The sequence below is a fragment of the Amphiura filiformis genome, chromosome 11, assembly GCF_039555335.1.
Source record: "Amphiura filiformis chromosome 11, Afil_fr2py, whole genome shotgun sequence".
In the NCBI taxonomy this organism is placed as follows: domain Eukaryota; kingdom Metazoa; phylum Echinodermata; class Ophiuroidea; order Amphilepidida; family Amphiuridae; genus Amphiura; species Amphiura filiformis.
The window spans coordinates 41239417-41266851 of record NC_092638.1 but is presented as its reverse complement, the minus strand read 5'-3'; the positions used below and the strand labels follow the sequence as shown (position 1 = coordinate 41266851).

Genomic DNA, 27435 nt, shown 5'->3' with positions numbered 1-27435 from the left:
CTTTAACACTATATTTGTGGAAGAAGGGCCCAACTCCATGGAGTTGGGCCTTTCTTCCATGAAAACCATGATTAAGTGTACGTGGAAGACTATTTGGAGAGTGGATTTTGGCTCATCCTTCCCACACAAGGAAGATCATCAGTCTGTTGGCAATAAATGCTGGGTCTAACTCATTTTTGTAAAAAATTGGAGTTGGGCCCTTCTTCCACTCAGGTATTCAATTGACTTAACTGTTGTGCACAAATTAAGTGTCTTAAAGCAAATCCAAGAAAACAGTCCCACCAAGTTCAGTAGTTGTGGGAAAAATATAGTTAAAGTCACATTATAACATTTCCATAAGAAATAGATAAAATGTTAGTTTTCACTGTCAGATATGTCCTCTTTTAATTTGGGCCCAAACAGACGAGGCAATACAAAGAAAATCGCTATTTAATACCAGCACATAAGTTGCCAATGCGAGCAACTCATTCGAACGCGAGTCGTGTCGGCTCTTTTGATATGTCTCGACTGCCTGCACGCCATGTACGTACTGTGTTATGCGTATAGTGTATGCGTTTGACTAATATTTCCATCGTAATAATAAAAGGACAGTTCCTGCGGTTTATTCAAAATCTCGAATTTTGACAAAACTACAGCACCTAAAGTCTTGATTTTGCAGGGTATGTTAGTTTACTTAAGTACATAACAATCATGTAAAAAAAACAGAATTTTGAAAAATATTGAGGGTGTCCTCATCAGCAAATGTTACAATATGGCTTTAAAAGCTGATAATGCTTTCTGTGACTATAGCTTGATTATGGCATACTATCACAAGGTGCCCAGTGTTGTAGGGATTATTTTGGTACCAAAATCTTGTTTTGGCCAAAAATGCACTTCTAGCGTTCTGGCTCTCACCCCTCGATGTACAGATACAGGTATGGCTCTCTGTACACTGGACCAACATCCCCTCCAAAGGGCGGAATGCTCACATGGTTCATTTACCCAATTCCAAATACACCATGGGGGTGAGTGGAAGTCGGATTTGAATCTACAGATGTTTCCAATTAAATTGAGACTTTATTTCCAAGTCAATACCCCAAGAAATACCACCACAGGGAATTGAACCTGGGACCTCATGCACCAAAAACGAGTAAAAAAAAAACCCCAATGCCATGCTTTCTCGTTACTCTATTCTTTCAATAATCGGTGACCAAACAAAATGAGCTGGGACAGCAAGCATCCAGAGTCCACAACACCAGAGTCCACAACACCTCATGATTTAAAGGAGTATTTTGTGATCCTAGCATCCTCTTTTTATGACATTTTCAGTAGATATCCAAGAAAAAAGCTCATTCCCAAAATTTCAATTGATTCCAATTTTGCGTTTGCGAGTTATGCATAATTATGTGTATTACACTGCTCCATAGACAATGTGTTGTAATTTCGTTCTGGAATACCAGAACGAAATTCAAATTTCACAATATCTTTGCTAAAAGAATTAATCTGCAAAAAAAAATTTGTACATAAACATTATGTAGCTAGAGGTTTCCAGTGATATAAAAATCTCAACTTTTTTGAGAAAATGGGGGGGGGGGGGATAATGCTGTGGATCACGAAATGCCCTTTTCAAAATCATGGGGCGTTGTGGATTCAACCATCTTAATCACTAGTACTCACAGCGTGAAATGTATTAGTCAAGTGCATAATATGGACTTCCTAAATTCAACCAATTAGATATTATGTTGAGCAAGACAATTGAGCCACAAACCGTTTAGTGTAACACATTCAATGCACTGTAGTGAAGTCTTTTTTATTGTTTCATCTTTGTGTTCTTTTTCAGGAGACTTGCTAAGCTGTGTTCATGGATATTCTACCTCATCGCAATTCTGATGGTACTCTATGCAAGTTACTCCATGTACAGACTATCCTATTTTATAGCGGCTGTATTTGTTCTGGTAGCTTTAATTCAAGTTATGCAATAAATGATAGTGCAATTATAAACCATTTATGTAGGCTGAATAATAGGCAACTACGTATACTATGATCAGCTCATAATAGGCGAGAATTAATTGTTTCTTGTTACTGCATGAGTCAATAAAGTCCAAACTCACATAAATTCACAAAAGTGCACATTGGTCACGCAATATGCAAAGTGCAGTTCGTGTAGGTGCTGCGCCCAGCTGTGTGTACGCCATTCTATATCAATCCACTATGTTATGAGTCCCACCTATTACGAGCTAATCGGAGTATAATGCACAATATGTCAGGTACATGCCTTGCAGGAAAACAAGAGTCAGATGTCAACCATTCTCAAATGTGGACACTCATTAAGTGGCATGCCTGAAAAGGGGACAGGGGGGGGGACAACCACCTCCCTGATAACTCAAAGAAAAGAAGAAAAAGATACATTCCCTTTTCTTTGTACTGTTTAAATATGCACATATTTGGTGAACACATTTGGGTATAAAATAATGTAAAATAGCAAAATTGTGTGCACTACGCACGCAGATATCCCAGTAAAATTGTGCCAAAATAATGCTCACTGAGCAAATTTTTCTTCGCACTCCCTGACAAAAAGTCCAGGCATGCCATTGCTCTCATTCATAATAATTTGGCAAGGTTTCAATATCATTTGTTTCAACTGTTTTCAGAAATGTGAAAAATGTTATTTTACTCTGCAGGGAATAGAAGCATATTGTTTTGTCCCTCAAATGATTGACTGACTCTTTTGGGTGTATCCTTCGTGTAAGAGAACACCAAACAAATCCCAACTCTAATCCTACCCTAACCCTAAATCCTAACCCTAACCCTAACTCTAATCATATTAGTATTCTGTGCTCTCTTACGCTAAGGATAAACCCTCTTTTGCTTGATTATATCACAAAATTACTAGCACATGTTTTCAAACAAATACAAAATGTAACCAAATTAAAAAGTATGACCAAAGCTATAGAAATAACCTTTACTTGCTAACATTGACAAGAGATAGATGAAGTACTACCAAAGTAGCACTAGGATTCTAGATTCTAATATGCTTAAAATGTTAAAATTGACTATTTCTTTATTATAAATGTATAAATGTTTTACAAAGTGTGTTTTATATTATGTTTCAACATAATAATTAGCAAGTACTTATGTGATTATATTGTTCAAAGTGCCTTTACTGTATTTAACTTAATTAGTACCATAGGCAGGCACAGGGCGTTTAATCAGTGATATGCCAAACCGAAATACAATCATAATTCATTTTGTTAAAAATGTATACATGAGCTTCTAAACCGTGTAAATGGCAAAATGAACGCAGCCCTATAAAGTCAAAATATGAATTCTGCATAAAGTTTGTAAGCTTTGTAAGATAAGTAAAATTGACATTTTGTCCATGTACATGTATAACAATGTTGTAAATCAATTTTAGAAATAAGAGCTGCAGACAAACGGGATTCAATTTTGTTGGCAATTGTATGCTAAAAGTGCAGTAAAAGGAGGAGAATGCTTTAACATGGAAGTTTGAAGTCCACGTGTCACTAATTAGGGGTTGAGTACTGTAATCTGTTTATTTCTTATTTCTTTCTCTAAAAGTTTAAACTGAATTTCAGCACAAAAATTCAACTGAGCTTGAATTTTCGATGTGTGACACACATCCTCATCAGAAGAAGTCCCAAGATGTTGTGATGGACTTGCCTTTTTGTTGACCATTGGCGACTTTTGGTCAAATGAGAGTGTTGTATAAGGTTAGCAATTCCAGTCCTTGATCTTATTTTTTCATCATTGATATTTTTAATTGCTTTACACCGCATTTAAGTGATTTTTTTTAACTAATTTTATCCATTTGCATATAATTGGGAAATCAGTATACACAATAAGCACTTCCGGAATTTTTTTTCTACAATTATTGTTATTATCTATACATGTTGTTTACTGAAATTTTGACATATTTATTGAGTATTCAACATTATTATGCTAATGTTTATTCAAATTATGACTAGTACTAATACTATTGTGATATTTCATGACAAAGGACATACGATCCAAGTATTTAGTATGGGTTTTATGTTGTTTTAAATGTTGATTTGTCCAATACATTGAATTATAGATTCAGCCGTGTGTATATGTGACCGTACACGGCGAATGAGCCGTAAATTCCTTCCCCGGTTTATTTTGTTTTATTTCGTGTTTAGAAAATATACATCATAAGCTTTAAAATGGTATATCATTTGACTTCAAACGATATCCAGAAGCGGGGCTATGGTTTGTTAAACTTTGCTCCTTCAACAAAATGGTAGCTTTTTTCGTTTCTACATGTGTCTCTTTTCCCACATTGCTGGCAATAAATATCAAACAGTCATAATTGGTGGTCATTTCAAATCATCCCCAAGTCAACGAGGTTTACGAAAGTTTTCTCATTGTTAATTGTTGGTTATACATACCTATACAAAATACAATGCCTGGTAACCTACCACTTGAACTGGATTTAGCCAAAGCAAACAAAGACCAGAGCTATTAAATATTCTATAGCCATTTAAGGTAGAAGCTTATTATCCACTTCAACAATAGGATTATTGATTGGTGTTTGACTATCAAAATGAGATAGATGTCGCGCCAGCTAGAGTTACTGATGAATACGACTTTCATACACATTTTACACTGTAACTCAAAATACAATTTAGGGAATTTGCGGCTCATTTGTGCTGTACGGTCACATATATGCTACACAGATGAAGAAATTAGTGCACTGTCGCATTCTTTTACCAAGCATACATGTATCGCTAAGATGCACATTTTCATCTTATTTTTGTTTAAAGAAAGGTGCGAGCAGTACATTATATTGGTTCCTGTGAGTTGCATTTCAATATGGTCGATTACTCGTGGAGTTAATTATTGAACTTTTAAAGAGTCCTCCCAGTCTAAAACAAGATCAATTTAATGCATTATTGTAATCGTATAGAACCACAATACGTGCTTTGCTCTACTCCCTATTCCACGCATTCATTTTTTGGGAGTGAAAAAATGTATTATCCTGCTTTGCCAAATGAAACATAGCTCAATAAAAAAAAGTTAAGTAAAGATGAATCCAATTATCCAAACAACGGACACACATCAAATGTTGTGATTCACAACGGTTTCTTTTCAGACTCTGTAGCATGCAACTTAGATATTGCTCTTAATCTTGTGTGGTTCCCATTTTCTTTGGATGGGGGGTCATGTATATGTTGGTGACTGGAAGCAATTTTTATGGCCACCTATCAGGCTGAAATTTTTTATGACTCTCTCTTCTTTTAATGACTCCTTCTCTTTATGACCCCTTCCATGCACACAGACTGGAAACAAGTAACAAATTATGCCCCCCCCCCCCTATTTTGTAAAAAATTCTGTGACCCCCATATATTTATGATCCCCCTTGAGAAGAAAATGACTGCCCCTTACTATTTGATGTTAATTTTTAATAATTGGTTATGGAAAATGCTAAAAGCTACAATGCATCTACTGATTAGACTTTGTTCAAGTCTTTAGGCTTTATTGTCACAGCATACAAAAACGCCTTTAAAATGCATGTCCGGGCCCTTATTTCCAATAATTGGCTAAATATTAAAGTTTGTCTTTTATTGCAAGTTAGTTCCAACTAAATGATTAGGATTGAGGAATGTTTTATTTGGCAAAACATGAGAACAAATTTGTAATCGCCCATAATTAGTACTGTATTTTTGTGGAATTGGGAGTAACTGAGAGTAAACCCAACCTACTATTACTAATACCCTCTGTTGCTTTGAATTTGGTAGTGATGTCAAAATTGTGTTTCTGTCTATTGTAATTGTACCGTGAGAACGGCATGCATTATTCAAAGCTCATACCCTAAAACATGTAGTGACATCACTACCACATTGGACACAATGTATAGTAATGCTGCATTTACAAAGGTCAGGTACAGGGACAATTGTTGATGATTTCAGTGATGACGTAGGTCATTATTGTGCAATATACATGACATGTAAGTCATCAATTTATTATTGCATTTTACACTGTAAGTGAACATAATATTGTATACCTGTTTACTGCAAGAAGACTTCTGAATGTTAATATAGAACTGTTCTGCATATCATCAGCCTGCTACACTAATTGCCTACGTCATTTTTTGTAATTTTGAGAACAAAGAACAAAATGTGGTTCAAGCATGCATCAGTACTGTAATCGCCCTAATTATTTTAGATTATTTCTCTTTCATTTGTATCATCATCATTTGTTCTTGTACAAAGATTGATGAATAAATATGTTTAAATGCATGCTTCAACCATATTTTGTTCTCAAAATTACAAAAAATGACTCGGGCAATTAGCGTAGCAGGCTGACGATATGTAATTCTCAAATTAAAATTGTGATCGCCCACCACAAACCAGCTGTAAATTCGCCCCAATCAATTTTGTTTTATTTCGTGTTTAGAAAATATATATCATAAGCTTTAAAATGGTATATCATTTGACTTCAAACAATATCCAGAAGTGGGGTTATGGTACCTTATTTCGGTTTTACATGTCTCCTTTTCCACATTGCTTGTAATAAATATCCAACAGTCATAATTGGCGGTCAAAGACGAGGATAGACGAGTATCAGACCGACGCAAACTGCCTTAGTCTCCACATCAGCCAGATTGGTTCCGCCCATCCACAGGGAGCGTAACCTGTGTAGGAGACTCGGTCGGACCTCATCTCTCCCCATCGATTGTGACCTATAATCCCAGACATTGCCCTTGTGAACTCACATCCGCCTGTTTCAAATCATCCCCAAGTCAACGAGGTTCAGGAATGCCCTCTCATTGTTAATTGTTGGTTATACATACCTGGACAAAATACAATGCTTTGTAACCCACCACTTGAACAGGATTTAGCCAAAGCAAACAAAGACTATAGAGCTATAAGAACTCTATAGACATGGGTAGAAGCTTATTATCCTCTTCAACAATAGGATTATTGATTGATTTAAAAGGTGTTTGACACCAAAATGAGATACGTGTAGCACCAACTTGAGGTACCTATGAATACAACCTTCATGCACATGTTACATTGTAACGCAGAATACAATTTGCTGACTTTATGGCTGGTTTGTGGTGGACGGTCACAATGGATCCTCAGATCTAGAAGTTTATTCAATGACAACTTCATGGTACAAGGTACATGTATACAAGTGTGTATTTGAAACCTTAATACTACTTTGATTAAAAAACCAATCATTTGACAAAACATTCAGTTGTATATAGTGTTATGGATTGCACCGACTCTGAGCTAAAACCACCTTTTGCCCAAGAACACTTCAGAATGCACAACAAAACACACTGTTTGTATAAGATAACAAAATTTGAATCTCTTATGAAGCATAATATACAATCCATGATTTACTATGTTTACTTATCTGCCAGTCTTCTTCTTGTTGTTGATTATAAAGTTCTGTTGCACTCAATGTGCTGGACGAATGTATATCCTGATTCAAATTTATCTAGCAAAGACCACTGAAGACTTGCATAATATGTATCCTTTGTGTACAAAATCCTTGTACAGGTGACAATTTCCAAAACGGTGCTGCTTTCATTTCACCATTCATTCACTTTCTTCAGCAAACAGACTCTAGTCTACTTACATTGACAGATGTGTAAACCAGACTTGAGCAAGTCAACAGAAGAATATATTCCTTTTTGGGAAAGATACACACTTTGTCGTATTCCACTTTCAAATTCTCAGGGCCAAACAATACTCTGTTTAAAGCCATATTGTGAGCAAGAGATTTTTGATACATGTAGAATAACTTCATATGATCCAAATATTAGTTGAACTCATGGATGGATGGTACATCAATAGGACCGACCCGGTCACGATCGTGGAGTGACATGCATTGGCAACATATGTACTGGAATTAAATAGTGTTTTTTTGTTTGTTTGTATTTTAGAAAATTAAATGGCGATTTTCTTTGGTAAATGTCAGAACATGATTGATTCTATTGTCATCCAAGAGGGTGACCTGAAGAAAATCCTCAACTGTCGGTCATACTGTTTTGCAGACATAGGTTTTGACCACAACAGAGTACACAACAAATGAATTCTCCAACCACCAAAAGCATCAGAACTCTTGATGTTGATGTTGAATTTGATGTTCCGAGACTAAGTTACAACAAAAATTGCAAAGGATTCAAAGCTAAGAATAGGTTGAGCCTTTAAACCCTTGCTCCAGATGGAAGATACAAATCAGGTCTATATTCAGAGACGCCACCAGTCAGGTTATGACTTAAGCAATCGTCCCCATGTCCTCGTGTAATTGTACAATCCATGATGAACAAAAATCCAAAAATGAACACAAATTACACACAGGATTACTTCAATACTCTACTCTAAACACATGTCAGTAACCAAGCAGTTGTCCAACTGACACAACAGCAAAATGCACTGACATGGAACCCCTTCCTGGACCACATTCACAGCCCAACAGATTTCTTTTGCTGGGTTCCAATTATTCGCCTGTGAATGTGGTCCCGGAAGCTGTTCAGTGTCAGTGCATTTTACTGTTGTGTCAGTTGGACAACTGCTTGGTTACTGACATGTGTTTAGAGTAGAGTATTGGGCTATTCCAGATGTATTCCACCCCCCTATGGAAGACCCTTCCGGAATTTGGGGCTAAATTGACAGCCGGAATTACATGTCAGGAAAAACCCATGGAAGACACTGCCGGAATTGTGGTAATATGTCTAATATGGCCAGCCGGAATTCACGTAAATGTAAATGTCTTCCATAGGGTTCTAGCTGGAATTAGAACATTTTTTGTTTCCAGCCAGAATTCAAGTAAATGTCTTTCATAGGTTAATCGAGATGGTGATCATAAGTGAAGATTCTGCTGGAATTGGAGCATTTTTGACCATTTTCCAGCCGGAATATTAAGAAATGTGAATGTCTTCCATAGGCACACCATGGCCTTTAACAATCCCCACTCTTGTTTATTTTAGCAGCCGGAATTTCACCTAATCTCAATGTCTTCCATACCCTCCAGCCGGAATCTTTGCTAAAAATGACTGCTGGAATTCTAGACACATCTCAATTCCAGCTGGAATTGTATTTTTTTAAATGTCTTCCATAGGGGGGAAGTGCGGAATACATCTGAATAGCCCATTGAAGTAATCCTGTGTGTAATTTTTGTTCATGTACAGGCGAATAATTGGAACTCAGCAAAAGAAATATGTTGGGCTGTGAATGTGGTCCAGGAAGGTGTTCCATGTCAGTGCATTTTGCTGTTGTGTCAGTTGGACAACTGTTTGGTTACTGACCAGTGTTTAGAGTAGAGTATTGAAGTAATCCTGTGTGCAATTTTTGTTCATTTTTATGGAGAGGATTTTAAGATATGACCTTGTGAAAATTATAAGTTTCTTTTTGAGGCCAGTTTATATGAGTAGGGCTGAAACTTTCACAATAAGGGGCATTCGGTGAGAGCAAAATATATAAAATATGGGGTCATTGGGTGAGAGCATGATTGTTGGCATTCGGTGAAAGCAAAATGTACAAACTATGGGGGTCATTGGGTGAGAGATGGGCCGTTTGAACCTAAAGTAGAGTGCATAGAGTGAGAATATGACCTTTTTTTAAACAAAAAATGGGATTCTGTCCTAAGGCTATGGATGAGAGCCAAAAGAAGCCTCAAATATTGAATTTCTAGTTCTATAAACTGGTTTTAATAAATGGCTGTGTTATTTCAAAATAATGAAATCATTGATAAAATGAAAGTTGCCGTTCTAATTGAAAAATAAGGATCTTTGGGCAACAGAGGGAACAAAAAAATAAGGGATCTTTGGGTAACAGAGGGAACAAAAAAATAAGGGATCTTTGGGTAACAGAGGGAACAAAAAAATAAGGGATCTTTGGGTAACAGAGGAACAAAAAAATAAGGGATCTTTGGGTAACAGAGGAACAAAAAATAAGGGATCTTTGGGTAACAGAGGAACAAAAAATAAGGGATCTTTGGGTAACAGAGGAACAAAAAAATAAGGGATCTTTGGGTAACAGAGCATATATGTTCATAAAAGATATGGGGTCTTTGGGTGACAGAGGGAACAAAAAAATAAGGGATCTTTGGGTAACAGAGGGAACAAAAAAATAAGGGATCTTTGGGTAACAGAGGGAACAAAAAAATAAGGGATCTTTGGGTAACAGAGGGAACAAAAAAATAAGGGATCTTTGGGTAACAGAGCATATATGTTCATAAAAGATATGGGGTCTTTGGGTGACAGCGAAGCTGAAAAGGGGGTCTTAACAGCCCTATAGACGAATCCAATTTCACGCATTCCTATACACCTCAATGGCAGCCATAGCCGCGACGGGGACCCAGCTATCTCACCTAAAATGTGAAATGATGCGGCCTTGAAGGGTATTTTAAACTGCATTCTATCACCCGTGTTACACGTAGACAAAAGAATGATGACAGTTTACAACACAAAAGAATCTAACATCGAATTTTAAGCGGGTTTAACTCACAACACCTGTTTGGTGCATGCGGGGAACCAATAATGGCCGACCAAATCCTGACCATGACTTGGCTCGTTGGATTCGTCTATATGCGTCACCTCCAAAGTTGAGTGTCCCGGGGGATTCATCACTACAATATTTCCTACGTTTAAAAGTGTCTAATTTCGTTTTTAATATTTTGTGAGAAGATCCCCCAACCTCTTGACCCAAATGTTCATTGTGTGAATATATCTTGTAGTAGCTTTTACTGCAGAGTAGTGTGACTATAGTGTCACCTTTCTCAGGTATAGCCTACAGCAGCACCGTTCGGGATTACCCGCCCCTCCCCTACTTCTCATCATTACTTTTAAAGAGTATATAAAACAATATCTAAACTGTTGATGATCGTGATCGTGGTGATGCGTCAGCTGGCAATTTTTATGCAAGGACATTTTATTTCCAAACTAAATCATAATATAATAATTATCAAATTATTAAATTAATTGATCTTAACCCACATTCAAGATGTCGCATAAAAACGTACATCAACATATGAAGAGACTGGATGGTTCAATTTATGACAAAGGAAATCGTGAATTTGTAGGCCTACTTCCTACACATAATTTCCATTAATTATATTTATCATGACATCATCGCATTGAACGTTATTTCAATATCAGAACATAAAAAATACGGAACAAGCTATCATGGCTATGGTTGAGAACCAAACCAGCCCGGCCAAACACACAAATGTAAAACGTTATTTACGTGTTTAGGTTTGTATTGGTCAAAACGTTTTAATATTTAAAGGCCGGGTTGCATAAAGGTCTTGAAAACTGATTTTTGTTCTTGTATGAAGAAAACACATCATTTTTTGTCATCAATGAAATAACATTTTATCAGAATGTTTTGTAATAAGTTTTCAAATAAGTGTTGAATGTTATAAACAAAAGAGTTGTATACTTAAATTTATAACCCGTCAGTTTTCTGTAAAACGTTTTGTGTTTGACGGGAACATAGAAGATAAGGCCAGCCTCTGAACATAAAAAGGGATATATAGGCCTATATTTCAGGTGGTTTTACGGGAACATAGAAGATAAGGCCAGCCTCTGAACATAAAAAGGGATATATAGGCCTATATTTCAGGTGGTTTGACGGGAACATAGAAGATAAGGCCAGCCTCTGAACATAAAAAGGGATATATAGGCCTATATTTCAGGTGGTTTGACGGGAACATAGAAGATAAGGCCAGCCTCTGAACATAAAAAGGGATATAGGCCTATATTTCAGGTGGTTTGACGGGAACATAGAAGATAAGGCCAGCCTCTGAACATAAAAAGGGATATATAGGCCTATATTTCAGGTGGTTTCTATTCTAATTAGTCAATGTTTTTACAAACTTTCAGTATCGTAAGACTAAAAAAATGTTATGTCTCAAAGTCCATGGGAAGTTTAAAAAATGAATGCGGAATGAGGTGTTTTTTTAAAGATTTTTTTAAAACTTAATTTTGAATAAAAGATGTCATTTTCGAGCGTTCAAAAGGAAGCCTACACAGCTTAAAATTGTGGTTGATTTACACAATCAAAGTACAAAATATCAATTGTTTTATACCTAAACAATGCGAGTATCGAATCAAATAACTTTTCTTCCGATTGTCTCAGAATTTCATGATTTTACGGCAAAAAACTGAAAAAAAAGAGGAAATTGATAACAATTTTTTTAGCCTAATACTATGCCCAAATTGCAGAATGCGTGTACGAGGGGCGGTCAAAAAGTTCGTAGAACAAGGTAGGCTATGCTACTTTGTCACACGGTAATGAATTTGGGCTCATTTCAAAGCTTGTTCCTTCAAAACGTTACTGCGAAAATATTCGATTTTTGTATCACTGTATATTGACAGGACACCCTGCAGAGGAAGCTTACCTCTTTGCAGGTACTACCAGAAGTGAACACGTGGTCATCATGCAAATTTTCCCCGATGGAGGTGAAAACTCAAATTAAAATGACCGAGACAAGTTTATAAATCTATATTTGGCTAAAGGTAATAAGACATACATTAATCACTGGAATCATGAGTCCATTCAGTGGGAGCACCTGGACATCCCATCCCTAAGAAGATCATCACTCAGTCACCAAAGATCCAGGTCTTCATCGCTGTTTTTTTAGATTCAGAGAGAGAGAGAGAGTCTTGATGACAGATCATTTGCTAAATGAAAGTACAATCATAGGCATATATCATACAATTTTGATAGCAAAATTGAGGAAAACCATCAAGTGAAGAAGGTTGATGGTAGGAATGTGACTGTTACACAGTGTCCTGTACACTGTTCTGCAGTTTGGCAAGCTGTCATTCACGACAGAGGGGTCAGATAACTAAAGCAACCATATTGTTGTCCAGACATGGCATCCAGTTAACGAAACCTATTTTAGAATTTTAAGTCCTATATACCTTCATAATATCAGGTTTGCTGGTGGTCAATGCTGGCGAGCCTTCTCTGAAGAGTGGCTCATGGAGCAATCGGAAGACTTCCATTTTGCTGACATAGAAGGCATCAATAGAAAATTGAGACGGGTGCATTATGCAGAGACCATGTTTAATTAGAGTGAGATAGAAAGAATTTGTCTGGTACTCTTTCAAGCACCTTGTTCTACGAACTTATTGACCGCCCCTCGTAGCTCACTTTGAAAACTAGGATGGAAACAAGTGATTTTTAGCATGACATGGATGGGGAATGTTGAAATTGTGCCAATTTGGGAAGAGTGCGTGGCATTTTAAATAAAGCAAACTTTTATAGGAAAATATGTTTCGTTTTAGTTTTTGTAATCCTTTATTTTCGTTGAAAGAATTAAGTCCAAATGATACGTGCTGATATGTTTGTTTGTGTAGGAAACATGTATTTCTAAATATCTAAATCTACAATGTATTCACACAGAGTGTGTTTTTGTTAAAGATATTTGAAACAAATAAAAAAAAGTTCATAATAGCCGAGTGTAATAAAGTGGGAAACTGTGCTTTTTGTTTGTTTGTGTTTTGGCGTAACTCCAAAACTATTAGGGTTTTTTATTGTTATTTTTAATCTTTCATTTGACACCAGCCAGTGATTCACAAGTTGTTTAGTTTTCGAGATATTTAATTTGAAAAATACCCTAAAATGGGCGCAACTTTTAAACTTTTAGGAGTAGAACAGTAGAACCCTTGTTTTCTGTTTATGTATGCTATACACTTTCTTTCTTATTTGACACGTACACACCGGGAGGTGACACCTTTTTTGATTTTTGAAACTGATGTTTAATTTAAAAAATACCGACAATTTTGACATTGATCAGAATGAGGGAAAATACCCCAAAATGGGCAGTGACGTAGCTAGGGGTTGTGCGGCGCCCAGGACAATGATATAGAATGGCTTCCCAAACTGGGGCCCGGGACTGGGGGAATGTAGGGATCAAAAAAAAAATCGACACACTTATTTGTACGTAGCAATATTAATGAGAAATTTGGCTCATCATCATGCCAATCGATATTCGCTCTTCTCTAGGCTGCGTTTTTAGCAAAATATTTTTGTGTCAGTTCCTGCAGAACTGACACCTTTAGTACAGGTTTTTGTGTCAGTTCCTGCAGAACTGACACCTTTAGTACAGGTTTGACGATCACGTGACAATTCGAATCATCATATCGAAATATCACGTGGGTAAAAATATCAATATCGATATCAATACTATTCGTCAATTCAGCCCCAAACCAATTCGCCCACATGCTAATTCGAACCCTGTATATTGATGTAGGCCTACAAAAAAAGTTGGCCAAATTTAACTATTTCGTAATTTTCTCCATAACCGTTGTTCTTACACACACCAAATCTGTAGATGCCTTGATGTCTTGCATTCGGTCACAAACCAATTCGTTGTACTTTGTGCACTTAACCCTCTATCTTTTAAACCAAATATCCTAAAGAGTCGTGTGATATGTCGAACTTTTCCTCAGGTCATAAAGAACAAAAAAAGTCAGCGTTCGCGTATCTGTACGTAGCGGGGTACGTAGCCGCAGTTATTGTGGCCCTCACAACACGGGCTTCCGGTGAGCTGCCGGTCCTAGGAAATGGAATATTACTGATAAATATATAAAGATGGCAAAATCAGTAAACCAGTTTAAGTTACAAATAAAGAAAAGTCTAATAAAAAATTACATCTAATATTTAGGCATTATTTAATGACCTCACCCATCCCCACCCCAACTATCAATTTCTTCTGTGAAATGTGGAATGTCTAGATATGAAATGTTATAAATATTTATATTGCTTCTTTCTTTGCATGCTCTTCTCCTCTTTCTTTTATTTGTTAGCTTTGTGTAATTGTATGTTGTAACTTAAGGCAGTGTAAGGGGGTGCTCGCTTCAGGCCTTTTGAGCATCTCCTCATTCAAATGTTGTGTCTTTTATATATATTTTGTATGTCGATTTCCGGGGTCGATTTGTATGAAAATAAAATGATGATGTATGATGATGTACATCATTTCCTACAGAGTCGTGAGATATGTCAAACTTTTCCCTTAGTCATAAAAAAAAAAAAAAAAGTCAGTGGTCGCATATCTGTAGGATCATTGGTCAATAAGATATAGTCACTTTTTAAATGTTTAACCAAATATCTTAGAGAGTCGTGCCATACGGTATGTCAAAAAGGAACAGAAAAGTCAGTGGTCGCATATCTGTAGGATCATCGGTTAATGAGATATAGTCACTTTTTTGTACGTTGTGCACTTAACCCCTTGTTTTTTACTTCTGGGTATCGTTGGAGTCAAATGATTTTTCATTTTAAAGCTTATGATATATTTTCTAAACACGAAATAAAACAAAATTGACCGCCAGCCGACTTTACAGCTGTTTCGTGATGGACGGTCACATATATTCATTAACATATTAATAGGTATATCACCTCAAAAATAAGGGCAGCAGAAACACATTATTTAATGTTTCTACATGAATGACCTTTATTAAAAAATAAAAAATCAAAAAACCGAATTGAAATCGGTCAATGCATTGTGACGTAGTGTCAATTTTAAGATGCTCATAAATGGAATGCAAATCTGCCACAAATTGCTATAATGACAAAATTGGCACATTTCGAGATTTTGAAGGTTTATTTGGACACTTGCTTGAAAAAGCAAGGTTAATTTAAATATCACAGGTTAATTGCCTATCTTTTTTAACTTCGTCAAAGAAAACAAAATTAAAAAATCTATCATTTAATAATTATAATAAATTAACCAAATATACTATTTTAGCAATTCCGGCCAATCTGCAGACAAATAACAGTTGAAAAAATGACTAAGTTCAGCTAATTAATATGCAAAATTGATGCCAATAGAAAACCGTACATGATATCAGGGTGCGGTTTTTTTCACAAACATATGTGTACAAAGTTCTTTCAATTGATAACAAAAAATACACAAAAAGTAATCAATTATGCAAATTAGCTTATTACAGCTAATTATGTATTCATGATATTATTATGTAAATTAGGCATGAGTAATTTTGTGTTTTTTTTTCGATATTTAATGAAAGTCTTTTCATTCATCATGAATTTGTCAAGTATGAACCTGTTATGATGTTGATAAAAGAATCTGCAGTTAATTACTTTAATATAATACAAAAAATACAAACTTTGACATTTTGACGGTGTCTGGAATAGAATTTTCATTTTTTCTGTAAATATGGTATGTGTCACCATTGCTCAAAGCCAAATCCGAAAAGTAAAAATAAAAATTCATTTGCAATGAGACTTTAAATTAACATTTTAAACGGAACAGCCCCTCTATTATACCGCGTATACAAAAATGGTGTGGCCTTGGACACACACAATGGCTTAGAGCTATTGTGGTATGGAATATTACTCCCTTTAAACTCACTTAAAAAATGTTTTGTTTCAAATCGTTTTCCTCAAGTGTGCCATTCGTTGTCGACGGAAATAATTTACATGCTTAGAAAGATTAGTATTTCAGCTAAATGGTGGTAGATCTTGATTTTTCAAAAGGCCTATATTTATTGATTTATGAGGGATCTTCAACAATCCATAAAAATAGGTAGTAGCTCTTAAACGAAGCAATATTTATTTTAAAAAAAGCCGATGGTAGTCACAAAAAGGTTTCACACACCATATATCAAAAATTCAAACAATTGTGATAAATAGCACATATGAGGAAATTAATTTTTCGGCATGGATGTTTGCCAAAATTGAACAACTTTCATGCGCGCGCTTTTCAATTTACTGTTATGCTTGCATGCACAGTGTGGCAGAAGTATTGTGCAGCCACTGTGACATGCCTAATATTAAATCGTTTATCCCTTTTGGTCAATATCGAATTGGTTTGTGGCTGACTTAGCTTGGGGCCAATGCATGAATTGGCATATGGCCAAGTCAACTGTGGACGAATTGGTTTGGGCCGAATAGACCTGATACCAGGAAATGCCGAAAAATTACGTACTTTTACAACGCAAAAAGCAACTTTTCTAGGCATTGTTGACATGGTGCCCCCGCTAAAGAAAGTTTCCTACTATAAAGACCTAACTTTTGAGATGGTTTGTACGGGTTTGAAGGTGCAAAATTAACAATAAGCTTAAAATAGGCGCCGTTACCGCCGGGTCATCATCAACAACTTTGACAGATGACGTCATCAGACGCAATCTCTGTCTTGATAATATCGACATGGACTAATTATAGAGCACGTAGTGTGATGGACTGGAAACTTCACGCATCGATCTGAGGACAGCTTTCAAACGTAAGTCTTGATAGTAATACGCTGTTTTAATTAGCCTATATCTGGTGGCAGCAGCCTTTTTCTACAGTCACGTGATAATGGCACCGGCGAATAATACACGGGGAAGCCGACGGTGTCCACATCTTTTTTTTTTTTTTTTTTTTCCTTTTTCAGCTTTTTGTATTTTATCTGTACTTGGACCTGGTGGGGAGAGAAAGCATAAAATACATTCAGGAAAAAATACAACTCGAACCAAAGATCAAGGCTCCATTTCAAATTTAACCCTAAAAAATCACTCATTTTTGAAACCGGACGTTGTCAGATATTTGCGCCAAAACTTCACCTCTGAAATAAAATATTGGGATTTTTTTCTCAGATTCCTTCATGTAGACACTTGCCAGAAGCAAATGAGCTGAAAACGGGCGAATTTTGACAATTATCTTAGAAAATAAAGCCGCAACAAGCTCAAATAAGCGGAGGACTATTTTAACCGAATTTCACTGGTACATAAATCGTGGAGTGATTTGGTGGTGCGCCCTCTGAAAAGATTTGAAGAATAGAAGGCTGACGCACACCGACACCGCCTGGCTAATAATTATTTGGTGCAGAAGGGACACTAAAATGAATACACGGGATCGATACACGTGAATTGCTATGCACGATTTTGATATCAGACGAAAATCTTCTGATACCGGGTTAGAAAATGATGAATATCTCCCGTCATGATTTTTTTCTCAAGAAACCAGATTTGGTCTCATAAACTTGGAAATACGTGTTGAACAGATATGATAGTCGCTAGAATGCGCTTTGAAAATTGGCCGTGCGCTTTGAACTCAAAATTTGACCATTTTATATTGCGTTGGTCCTGTTATGGACTACAGCGTGCAGCGTGTAGTACAGCTGCACTCACTGTAGGCAGTATAAAAGTCGATGACCATTGACCTCAATGGGGTATACAATTACAAGCTTAATCACGCACAACCAAGATCGATTACCCGGCTATTGTGAGTAGCCTTAGTTATGTCCCTCGACTAATTATTAGTTTAAAAGAGCTTTAAAGGTTTGAACCAAATGGCTAATCGTGGCTGTGGATTTAACCTACCATGGCGATTCCTGCCATGAAGATATAGGGTCGAAGACACTGTGTGACGTTGCGCCAAAACATGTGGGCCTGGGCCAGGCCTATTTAATGATATATGAACTACGGTACCACTCATGTTCTTGTCAGCGCTACAGTGCAAAACTTCTCTTTAACATTACATTCAAATAATAATTACATTGTAAATTGGAACTGAAACCAATTTTTTTCAGGAATACTTGTTTTGGTTAATCGGATTGATCGGATCGAGGACGTTCTGAAATTAGTGAATATAAAACGGCCAAATTTGTAAAGAATTGAGTGTTTATCATCAGGCTTGTCAAGTTGAAGTTAAAAACTTGTTGGGTCTGACAATATTTTGCAACATTTAATTTATGATTTTCTACATTATCGCTACTTTGTCAAATATTGAATAAAAACCATGTCAACGTTAAAATAATGTAATATCAGTTTAACTTTCCATAATAGTTTTCTACAATGCCTCTCTGTTCACAAAATCTATAGTGTACCCAGTAATGAAAGGGGAGTGTTTTAAGGGCCATTCCACTATTTATGTAATGCGACACTCCCATTTATTTAATGTTCGATTGTTAATTAGTTAAATTTATACAAATATTAAATTATGTGTATGTCACTTAAGAAAGTTCAACCGCATTGTTTGATACTCTGCTACAAGTTGTGTGTACAAACATTCAAACTTAGTCAAATTAATTATGCAAGAGGGATATGACATGTGGTGTAAGAGTTTGGAAATCGACATTACAGTGACAAGGCATTGGTGACACATTGCAAACATTGTATTATTGTTATTATTGCTATATATCAGTGCATGTATGCACGGTGTGCCCTTAAACATATACCAGTGGAAGAGTTGAAAGTGCCGAACTTGTGCTTCACGGGAGTGATATGAAATCAATATAATCGATCAATCATCTATACAAAATCACTGATCGATCATAAAAGTCAAAATGATCAAATATTGGAATACAGCAACTTAGCATACTATTATGTTTGTCAACAAGTTTTCTGTTGTTGAGATGAAGTAAATGAACCAAGGATATGTCAGTCTCAAAATTATTATTCAACAATGACTGAAAGTTGTGCTGAATCAACCAAGCTGATATAAAACGCTGATGAATACGCTGCCCGTGCCGGACAAATCTGGAAGCCAATGTGTGAATGACTATTTCAACAAGACACGAGCAATTTAAAGCTAACTCCAATTGATTTGATTGAAAAAAATATTACCAAATCTATTTTTGAACTATAGAAGAGAGAAAGAGGCACAGATCTAGAGGAATCTGTAAGATCACTATCGTGCAATAAAAATGGAACGCAACTCAAGGAATTTTTTACCTATTATACTGAAACTCATTTTGTTAGTGTTATCAGCGTCATTGGATAACGTAAATGCAGGTAAGCTGCTTTGTATCTCATACCGTTATCATTTATCATTTTGTTACTTACATTTATGTATTTTCTTCGTCTGTTTCGATGACAAAGTTCTCAACATGTGAGACACACAGATCTTTGTTCCAGACCGTGCTACATCTTAGAATATATATCTCGGTCTTATCTATTGTTTCACACTATGAATATAAATACTTTTTGTTTTGATTTAAACTTGATTAGTTAACGACGTTAATTTTAGCTCATACAAGAAAACTGATTCAAACCCATTCAATTCACGACTCAATAGTCCGTTAAATATCAAGTTGTTGTATATTAAGCTAGATTATGAAATGTTCATTATCATCATTATGATTCTTGGCTCCAGTGACTGATCACTTGAAAAGGAAAATGAGCGGAAAGATCCGGCGGGTGGAAAGCGTGCATTAATGGTGCCGGTGTTGTGCACATACCGATCATTGCTCGCATTGACTTCACAACGTGTAAGCAAAATGCATTAATTTTTCCCAATTAATATATTTAATTATCCTTATTACCCATGTGTGAAAAGGTACTTTATTTGCACACATTCGCAAACTATATACTACTAGATGCATCTACCATGGAAAACATGGGTAAGAATTAATCGAGCACTACATACGAAGAACGTGTATTTCCTAGCATAGGCTATGATTCGAGACCAGTTCACAAAAATAAGTTACGGCGAGGGCATGTGCCATTTATTTTCCCCCGTTTTAGCCAATTGCATCAAATAGCCTACTAATTGATCTAGGCCTATAATAGGGAATGAGCCTAAGAAGCCAATTGCATTTATATTTCCATAATGTCTTGAGGTTCTCGAGTTAAGGACAATAATATTACCAACATGAAAGTTTGGGCACCCTTTTCGCGAATCCAGATGCCGCGATTCATGCACATGAGGTGGACATTACACTCGTTATATCAAGCCTCCGGATGGGATCTTCTTATAAATAGAACTCACCATTCCTCTTGTGTGCCAGATTTATTTATCTCAATACTTGAGTACAAACCCCTCTGGGTCATGCTCCCCTCCCTCCAATCCGTCTTAAAGCAGAGCAATTATGCACATGGGAACCCCTTAGCTTACACCATGTACACGATGTAGACCTAATGATTTACAGTAGGCTATATTCCAGTTTCTCTTCAATTTGGTTCAAATGAATGTTGTGATTGTTGGAATAGGGGCCTAAGCCTACATTAATAAGAGATTACAAATACCCCGCCAAAATAACGATAAATAACATCGATAATTATTGACATTTAGAATGTTTTCATTCACAGCTAATTGAAATTTTGGAGAATGAATGGACGAAGCATCAATGATATATTGATAAAAACCCGGGGTAAACAATGATTGAGTGTCTGCATCGAGGTACATTTGCAGACATGATAAATAAATACAAAGGCGTATAAACACGTTTTCAATAAAGTGTATGCTGATTGCAACATTCATCCATGTCCACCAAAATAAATAATATCATACAACGTAAAAGAAGCACCAAACTGACCAAAGTTGAAAAGTAATTGTCTTTGTGTTTTCATTCTTTTTCAAACTTAAGGACTGTTCACAAACACTTGTAAGGGGGGGGGCCTGATGCAAAAAAATTTTATCGCGAAAATTTTTCGGGGCCCCCCTTTACAGACCTCAAAATTTCAGGGCCCCCCCCTTTTTGACATGAAAATTATGGGTCAACCCCATAGAAAAGCATATAAACTCAATTTTTCCAGGAAAATTTGTGGTCATTTTTTCAGCCCCCCCTTAGGAGGGTCAAACATTTTAAGGGCCCCTCCCCCTTTTTGCATCAGGCCCCCCTTACAAGTGTTTGTGAACGGTCCCTTAGTCCCATTTCTGACACTCTTACTTAGTAAATTATGTCATTCGTATATATATTCAAGTTTTTCCCTACTAGAAGTATAAGATAAAAAAGAACCCAACGGTACTAACTGTCCACATATCAGGGGAACTTGGGATGGATCTAAAACGATTCAGGAAGTATACACAACCAAAGAAAATAATTTCAAAAACTGTTTATATGTACAACGACATCAAAAATTTAGGTTTTTACAAACAACCGACGTTTTGGGAGCATAAATATTCCTTTGCTAAAGGGCTTGGAGAGCGACGTTTGCACAGTATTTTTGTGATTTTGAATTTGTGAAATTCGCGATAAAATACAACTTATGGCAAGTTAGTAAAAAACTATATTTTTGACATGTAACAGTTCCGAAGTATATGTACTTACACTTTAAAAAGTGTATAGATATAGCTGGGAGAAAAAACTGTCCAACATATGAAAATTTGGACCTTTCGTATTGAAAATATATACATGAATTTTCATGAAAGACCTTCGAATTTTAGGTGTTTTTGAAACTTTATCTATATCTTCAATACGAAAGGTTAACATTCTAATATGATGGACGGCTTTTCTTCCCAGATCATTAGATTTATAAAGCTTACTTCAAGGACTGTTAAGAAAATATAAATTTTTAATATTTTGTAAATTATTTGATATCAGAATGACATTCCTATTCAGAAAACAATTTGGCAGACCCTACAAAATACTGTGCAAAGGTTGGTGACCGAGTCCTTAAGGGGTCGGTCACCCACCTTTGCACAGTATTTTTGTGGTGCCTGAGATCACACCAGACATATTGAATTGCATTCTGAATACGAAGAATGTCCTGATGATATCAAATAATTTTGATTGTTTGAAATTCGCGATATAATACACATTAAGGGGGTACTACACCCCTGCCCAAATGTGTGCCCATTTTTGCATTTTTCTCAAAAATTATAGCGCATTGGGGACAAGTAAGATATGTATATTATAGGGGCAAGGACTACAACTACTGGACATTTTATTTCAGCACAGACAACAGTTGTGGAGTTACAGTCAAAAATGAGGGAAAACCAATATTTGATCAATAAATCAATAACTACTTGCTTTGAGTTGCTGAATTTTCAGTACAGTAGTTGTAGTCCTTGCCCCTATAATTTACATATCTTACTTGTCACCAATGTGCTATAATTTTTGAGAAAAATGCAAAAATAGGCACAAAATTGGACAGGGGTGTAGTACCCCCTTAATGGCAAATTATTAAAAATTGATATTTTTGATATTTAACAGTCATCGAAGTAAAATTTATAAATCTAATTATTTTTAGGTCTTTGGGGGACAAAATGTAGGCCTATTATCTTTAATACGAAAAGTCAAAATTATCAAATGATCGTCGGCCTTTTCTCCCAGCTATATATTATACACTTTAAGTACATATCAGTAGATTTAGATTTATACATTTTACTTCGAGGACTGTTTTAAACTTGATATTTTTGACATTTAAAAATATCAAAACTATCAAGTTTTAATAATTTGCCATAAAATGTGTTTTGTATCGCCAATTTCAAAATTTCTTGATAGCATCAGGCCATTCCTCATGTTCAGAATGCAATTCGATATGCCTGATGTGCATGATGCCCCACAAAAATGCTGTGCAAACGTTGATATCCGATCCCTTAAATATGCAATTATTTCTTCATTCTCAGGGTTGAATTTACCACAGGGCACCGTGGCCCGAACACATGGGCCACGATCTGCCCCACCTTGAAAAATCTGAGGGGGGCCCACCAGAAGGGGCACCTCACTCCGCCGCATAATATGCTCAGGTTCAATTAGGCATTAAGGTCTTTAATTTTAGCTTTTTATTTATGTTGTTTTTTTATTTTGTGCCTTGTCGTTATTTTTTGAAATTTAATGAAATATATATATGAAGAAAAAAAACCAGATCGTTTACTTTGATCCATTGACATTGGTGTCAAATTGAAGGGCCGTTCTCACTTTTTGTCAGCGATACAGATAATGTTCATAAAAATAAATGGTCGATTCAGGTATAAATTATGAGCATCATCAAGATGAAAGATGGATGAATCAATGACCCCGCCCAGTGTTCAGAGCCTGTTATATCATATAAATTAGTCCGTCACAGCTGGAGGGGTATAACAATATTATTATTAAAATAATTGCTCCATTTTGATTCATATCATAATAAGGTTATCAATATTGTAAAACTAATCATGGTTTGAATATCATTTTGTAATTTCCATATCAATCAGTGATCATGCACAGTGACGCCCCAGAGGGTGGTGGTGGTGGTGGTGGTGGTGGTGGGGGGGTTATTGGCATAGCTGGGATATTTGTCGAGGGGGATCAGTGGCGTAGCCAGGTTTTCGGAACCGGGGGGGGGGGGACACAACTTGCACATATGTACCGACAGAAATATTTTTGCCGACGGAAGTTTTTTTGCCCAGTGCGCTCAAGAATCTAAAAAGTGTGTGGGGTGGGTGTGTGTGGGTGGGGATGGGGGGGTGGGGGTGGGGGTATCTATATGGCAACGTAAACAGGCAAGAAGTATTTTAGCAACGAAGCATGTCATAAAATAAAAATTATAAAAGATTGTTCCGGTAGGCTAGCCATGCAGAAGGAGCCAGGAGCACTATCACCCAAGGGGTGTGACCCCTCCAACCCACCGAGACAAGTGAACTCAAAACATAAATATTAAATATTGCACATTTAGAATAAGTTACATATTACACATTACACATATTTCAGCAACAATAACATAACATTTAGGAGTCCAGCTCCAGCTCTTGCATAGTCATTTCAATAAAATGTGTTTTAAGGTGGCTTTTGAATGGCCTCACATTTTTATGCAAAATAAACTGATCCCTGATGGACACTGATAAATAAATAAAAACGAAGTACTTTTTTTCTTCACCCTGCACAAATAGTTTATAGGCCTACATGTTTATTGTTTTCTCCATTTGTTTGTTACGAAATGTCATGGCTAAAAAAATGTCAACAATAGACAATTTTGTGTGTACATGTTGAAGAAACAAAGAACATCTCGCTCAAATACTTCAAATCTTGGATATGACTCTTCCTTTTTGTTTGTTTAACATTAGCACATTGAAGGAAAATGATATATAAACGTAAAAACGCTGTGGAAAATTGTTGGAAAATTTATATTTTCGAGGACCGCACTGGCCAAAAAAAATTGGGTTCAACAATTCACAACTTCCGTCGGCAAAATATTTTTTCGTCGGTGCATTTACAAGTTGCAAGGCTCTTAGAGTGTCACAAAGACACTTGCAAGTGATTCATGCCGACTAAACTTTTTTTTACTTCTGCAATCATGTTTGTAAAGTTTGTTGTGTGTATTCAAAACATTCAGATAAAAAAAATACCCAAAACGTAAAAAAACACGACACAGTTCTATGATCACAGAGTATTTTTTTAAATACCTACGGGTAATTCCTTTTCCCATGATTCAATTTTACCACGAGCTGTTTGTAATGATACGTCGACGAGCTACGAGCTGCAGAGGAAGGAAGCTTAAATTGGTACGTTTTTTAGACTTATGCAAATAAATTGAAATTGTGGCTTGTAAAAATTGGGGGATGGCCAAATAATAAGTTGAGCAAGTTGGTTGTGGGGCGAGTTGTAGTACAGGGAATAATTTTTAAAGGGAAAATCGAAAAGTCAATTAATCCAGCATAACCGGCGAATCTCAGTTGTAGTAACTACAAATTTCGAACGTTGAGGAAGGGCGTTTCTTTTCTCTATTCTTACATGTTATAGCTGCCTTGTGGAAGTACAGTGTTAAACCCTAACCCTAACCCTAACCAGTGCAGAAGGCAGCTATTACATGTAAAAATAAAACCACCTAAAGTAAAGGAATGCCCTCAAGTTGTAGAAAGTGCCATACATACATGACATAGCAGTGTCATCGCCCCGATATCTTCATGGCAGAAATCGCCATGGTAGGTTGAATCCACCGCCACGCATGGCCATTTTGTTCCGACCTGTTTAATAGTTTGAGACGCATAAACGGGCCGAAGGACATCAGACTAAGGCTACTGACAATAGCCCAGTGAGTGGCGGTGACTGACCTCGCTAGTGTGTGAGTGACCATGGTACGCCATATGTCATCTGTTTTTAGACTACCTTCACGATTGGCCTATACACTGCGCTATATAGTCGGCACATATAAAATCACAATTATTGTCAATTTTTGAGTTCAAGACGCAAGCTTCTTTCTCAAGACGCTAGCTAACGACTATCATATCTATTCAAAATATATATTCAAGTGCAAGGAACCACATCTGGTTTCTTTAGACAAAATCATTTACGGGAGATATTCATCATTTTCTACCCCGGTATCCAAAGATTTTCGTCTCATATCAAACACATGCAGACTGCATAGGACATTCACGTGTATCGATCCCGGGTATTGATTTTAGTATCTCTGATGCACCAAGTAATTATTAGCCAGGTGATGTCGGTGTGGGGTGTCTCCTGTGTTAAATGTTTTCATTATAAATGTCGTAAAATATCAATATTGACAATAATTATACAACCTGTTTGACCTATCCATATCATATTTTGTAGTGAAAAATAATTACAAATTTAGTTCCAATAATTGGCTCCGACCGTGAGTTCCAAAAGAGCTATGTGTATGTGTCGCCGCGATTTAGCGTGCATTCATCACCATATTTACATGTACATAGTCTTGAAGTGGGCTTTTCCCTGCTCATAAAAATCACTCAAAAATCATCTTTTAAAATATTTCTTTGGACAAAATCTGATGCGTAGAATAAGTTGAGCAATCACAGATGATATACATCTGTGACACAGGTTTCTAAAGTGAGAATTTTACTAGATATACTAATGCAAACTTGCCAAAATAAAACCCTGGAGGCACCCTGCAGGAGTACCTACAACTTGAGAACAAATCCTCAAAAGTTCAAAAGTTGTAGTCACAACAACTAATTACAAATTACAAATGTGTAATTTGCAATCATTTGTAGAGCAAAGATTTCCTCGTTCCGACGGCTAAGTGTGCATGTGAATGCACATTAAACCATGACGTCACATACACAGCACTTCTTGGAACTCCCGGTTGGAGCCGAGAGTTTCAATTATTGGAACAGGGCGAATCTAGACTGGCTACTAGACCTGCAAGCATGCCTCCAGTCCTATCTACAATGTACATACTGACATTTACTAACGTCATAATGTTAAATAAAGATACTTAGTTAATATAGTTACTGGAGCTAGACTGGCTACCAGTCCTATATACATCGTACTAGATGTATATAATGTCTATGGAAAATGTACTTCCAGGCCTCAAAATAAGCAGGCCCCTGGGTCATCTAACTGCAATCCTAATCCTAAAGACTTTTATTTCGTATTGCAAAATTGCTATGCAAATTGTGTAGCACCCGGTGTAGCAATTTACAAATTTTGCAGAGCACTTTTGTTGTACCAGTACTTCATATTGCTGTTGGTGAATCATGCAACCATAATATCAGGTGCTGGCATGGTGTGGGGGTTCCAAATTTGGCATTTTGACATGGTCAAATTCCATCTCTGAACCACTGTCATCGCTACTTTGATAGAGCTGCCATTTCCTGGATTTACAATACATTCTGCAGCAAAACCATTAAATTCAGAACTTGATGAGTCTGAATTGTCTCCAAAAATCCAGCATAGGCGTAGATCCCGGGAGGATGGGGATAAATCCCCCCAATATTTTGCTAGGGGGGATGGTCTATATAATCATCCCCCCATGTTGCTGCCTGTATGCACTTGCGCTAGCTCCGCCGCGTGATTCAATTGATTCAATTGCACAAATTTCCAAACAACGGT

General features: G+C 36.5%; 1 protein-coding gene across 2 annotated transcripts in view; it reads left to right on the top strand.

Annotated features, from left to right (window-relative positions):
- LOC140164849 (GPI inositol-deacylase-like) overlaps positions 1-4961 on the top strand; it is a 50523-nt gene extending 45562 nt beyond the window's left edge. The window contains exons 21-22 of one of the 2 annotated variants that reach the window (XR_011860591.1): positions 1820-2468; positions 2563-4961. Coding sequence is in view for 1 of the 2 variants with exons in the window: in XM_072188226.1 (XP_072044327.1) it covers positions 1820-1961 (142 nt within the window). In the remaining variant the exon portion in view is untranslated. Of the gene's footprint in view, positions 1-1819 lie in introns of both variants that reach the window. The other variant, XM_072188226.1, reaches the window with a different exon arrangement.
- Positions 4962-27435: the final 22474 nt, after the last annotated feature.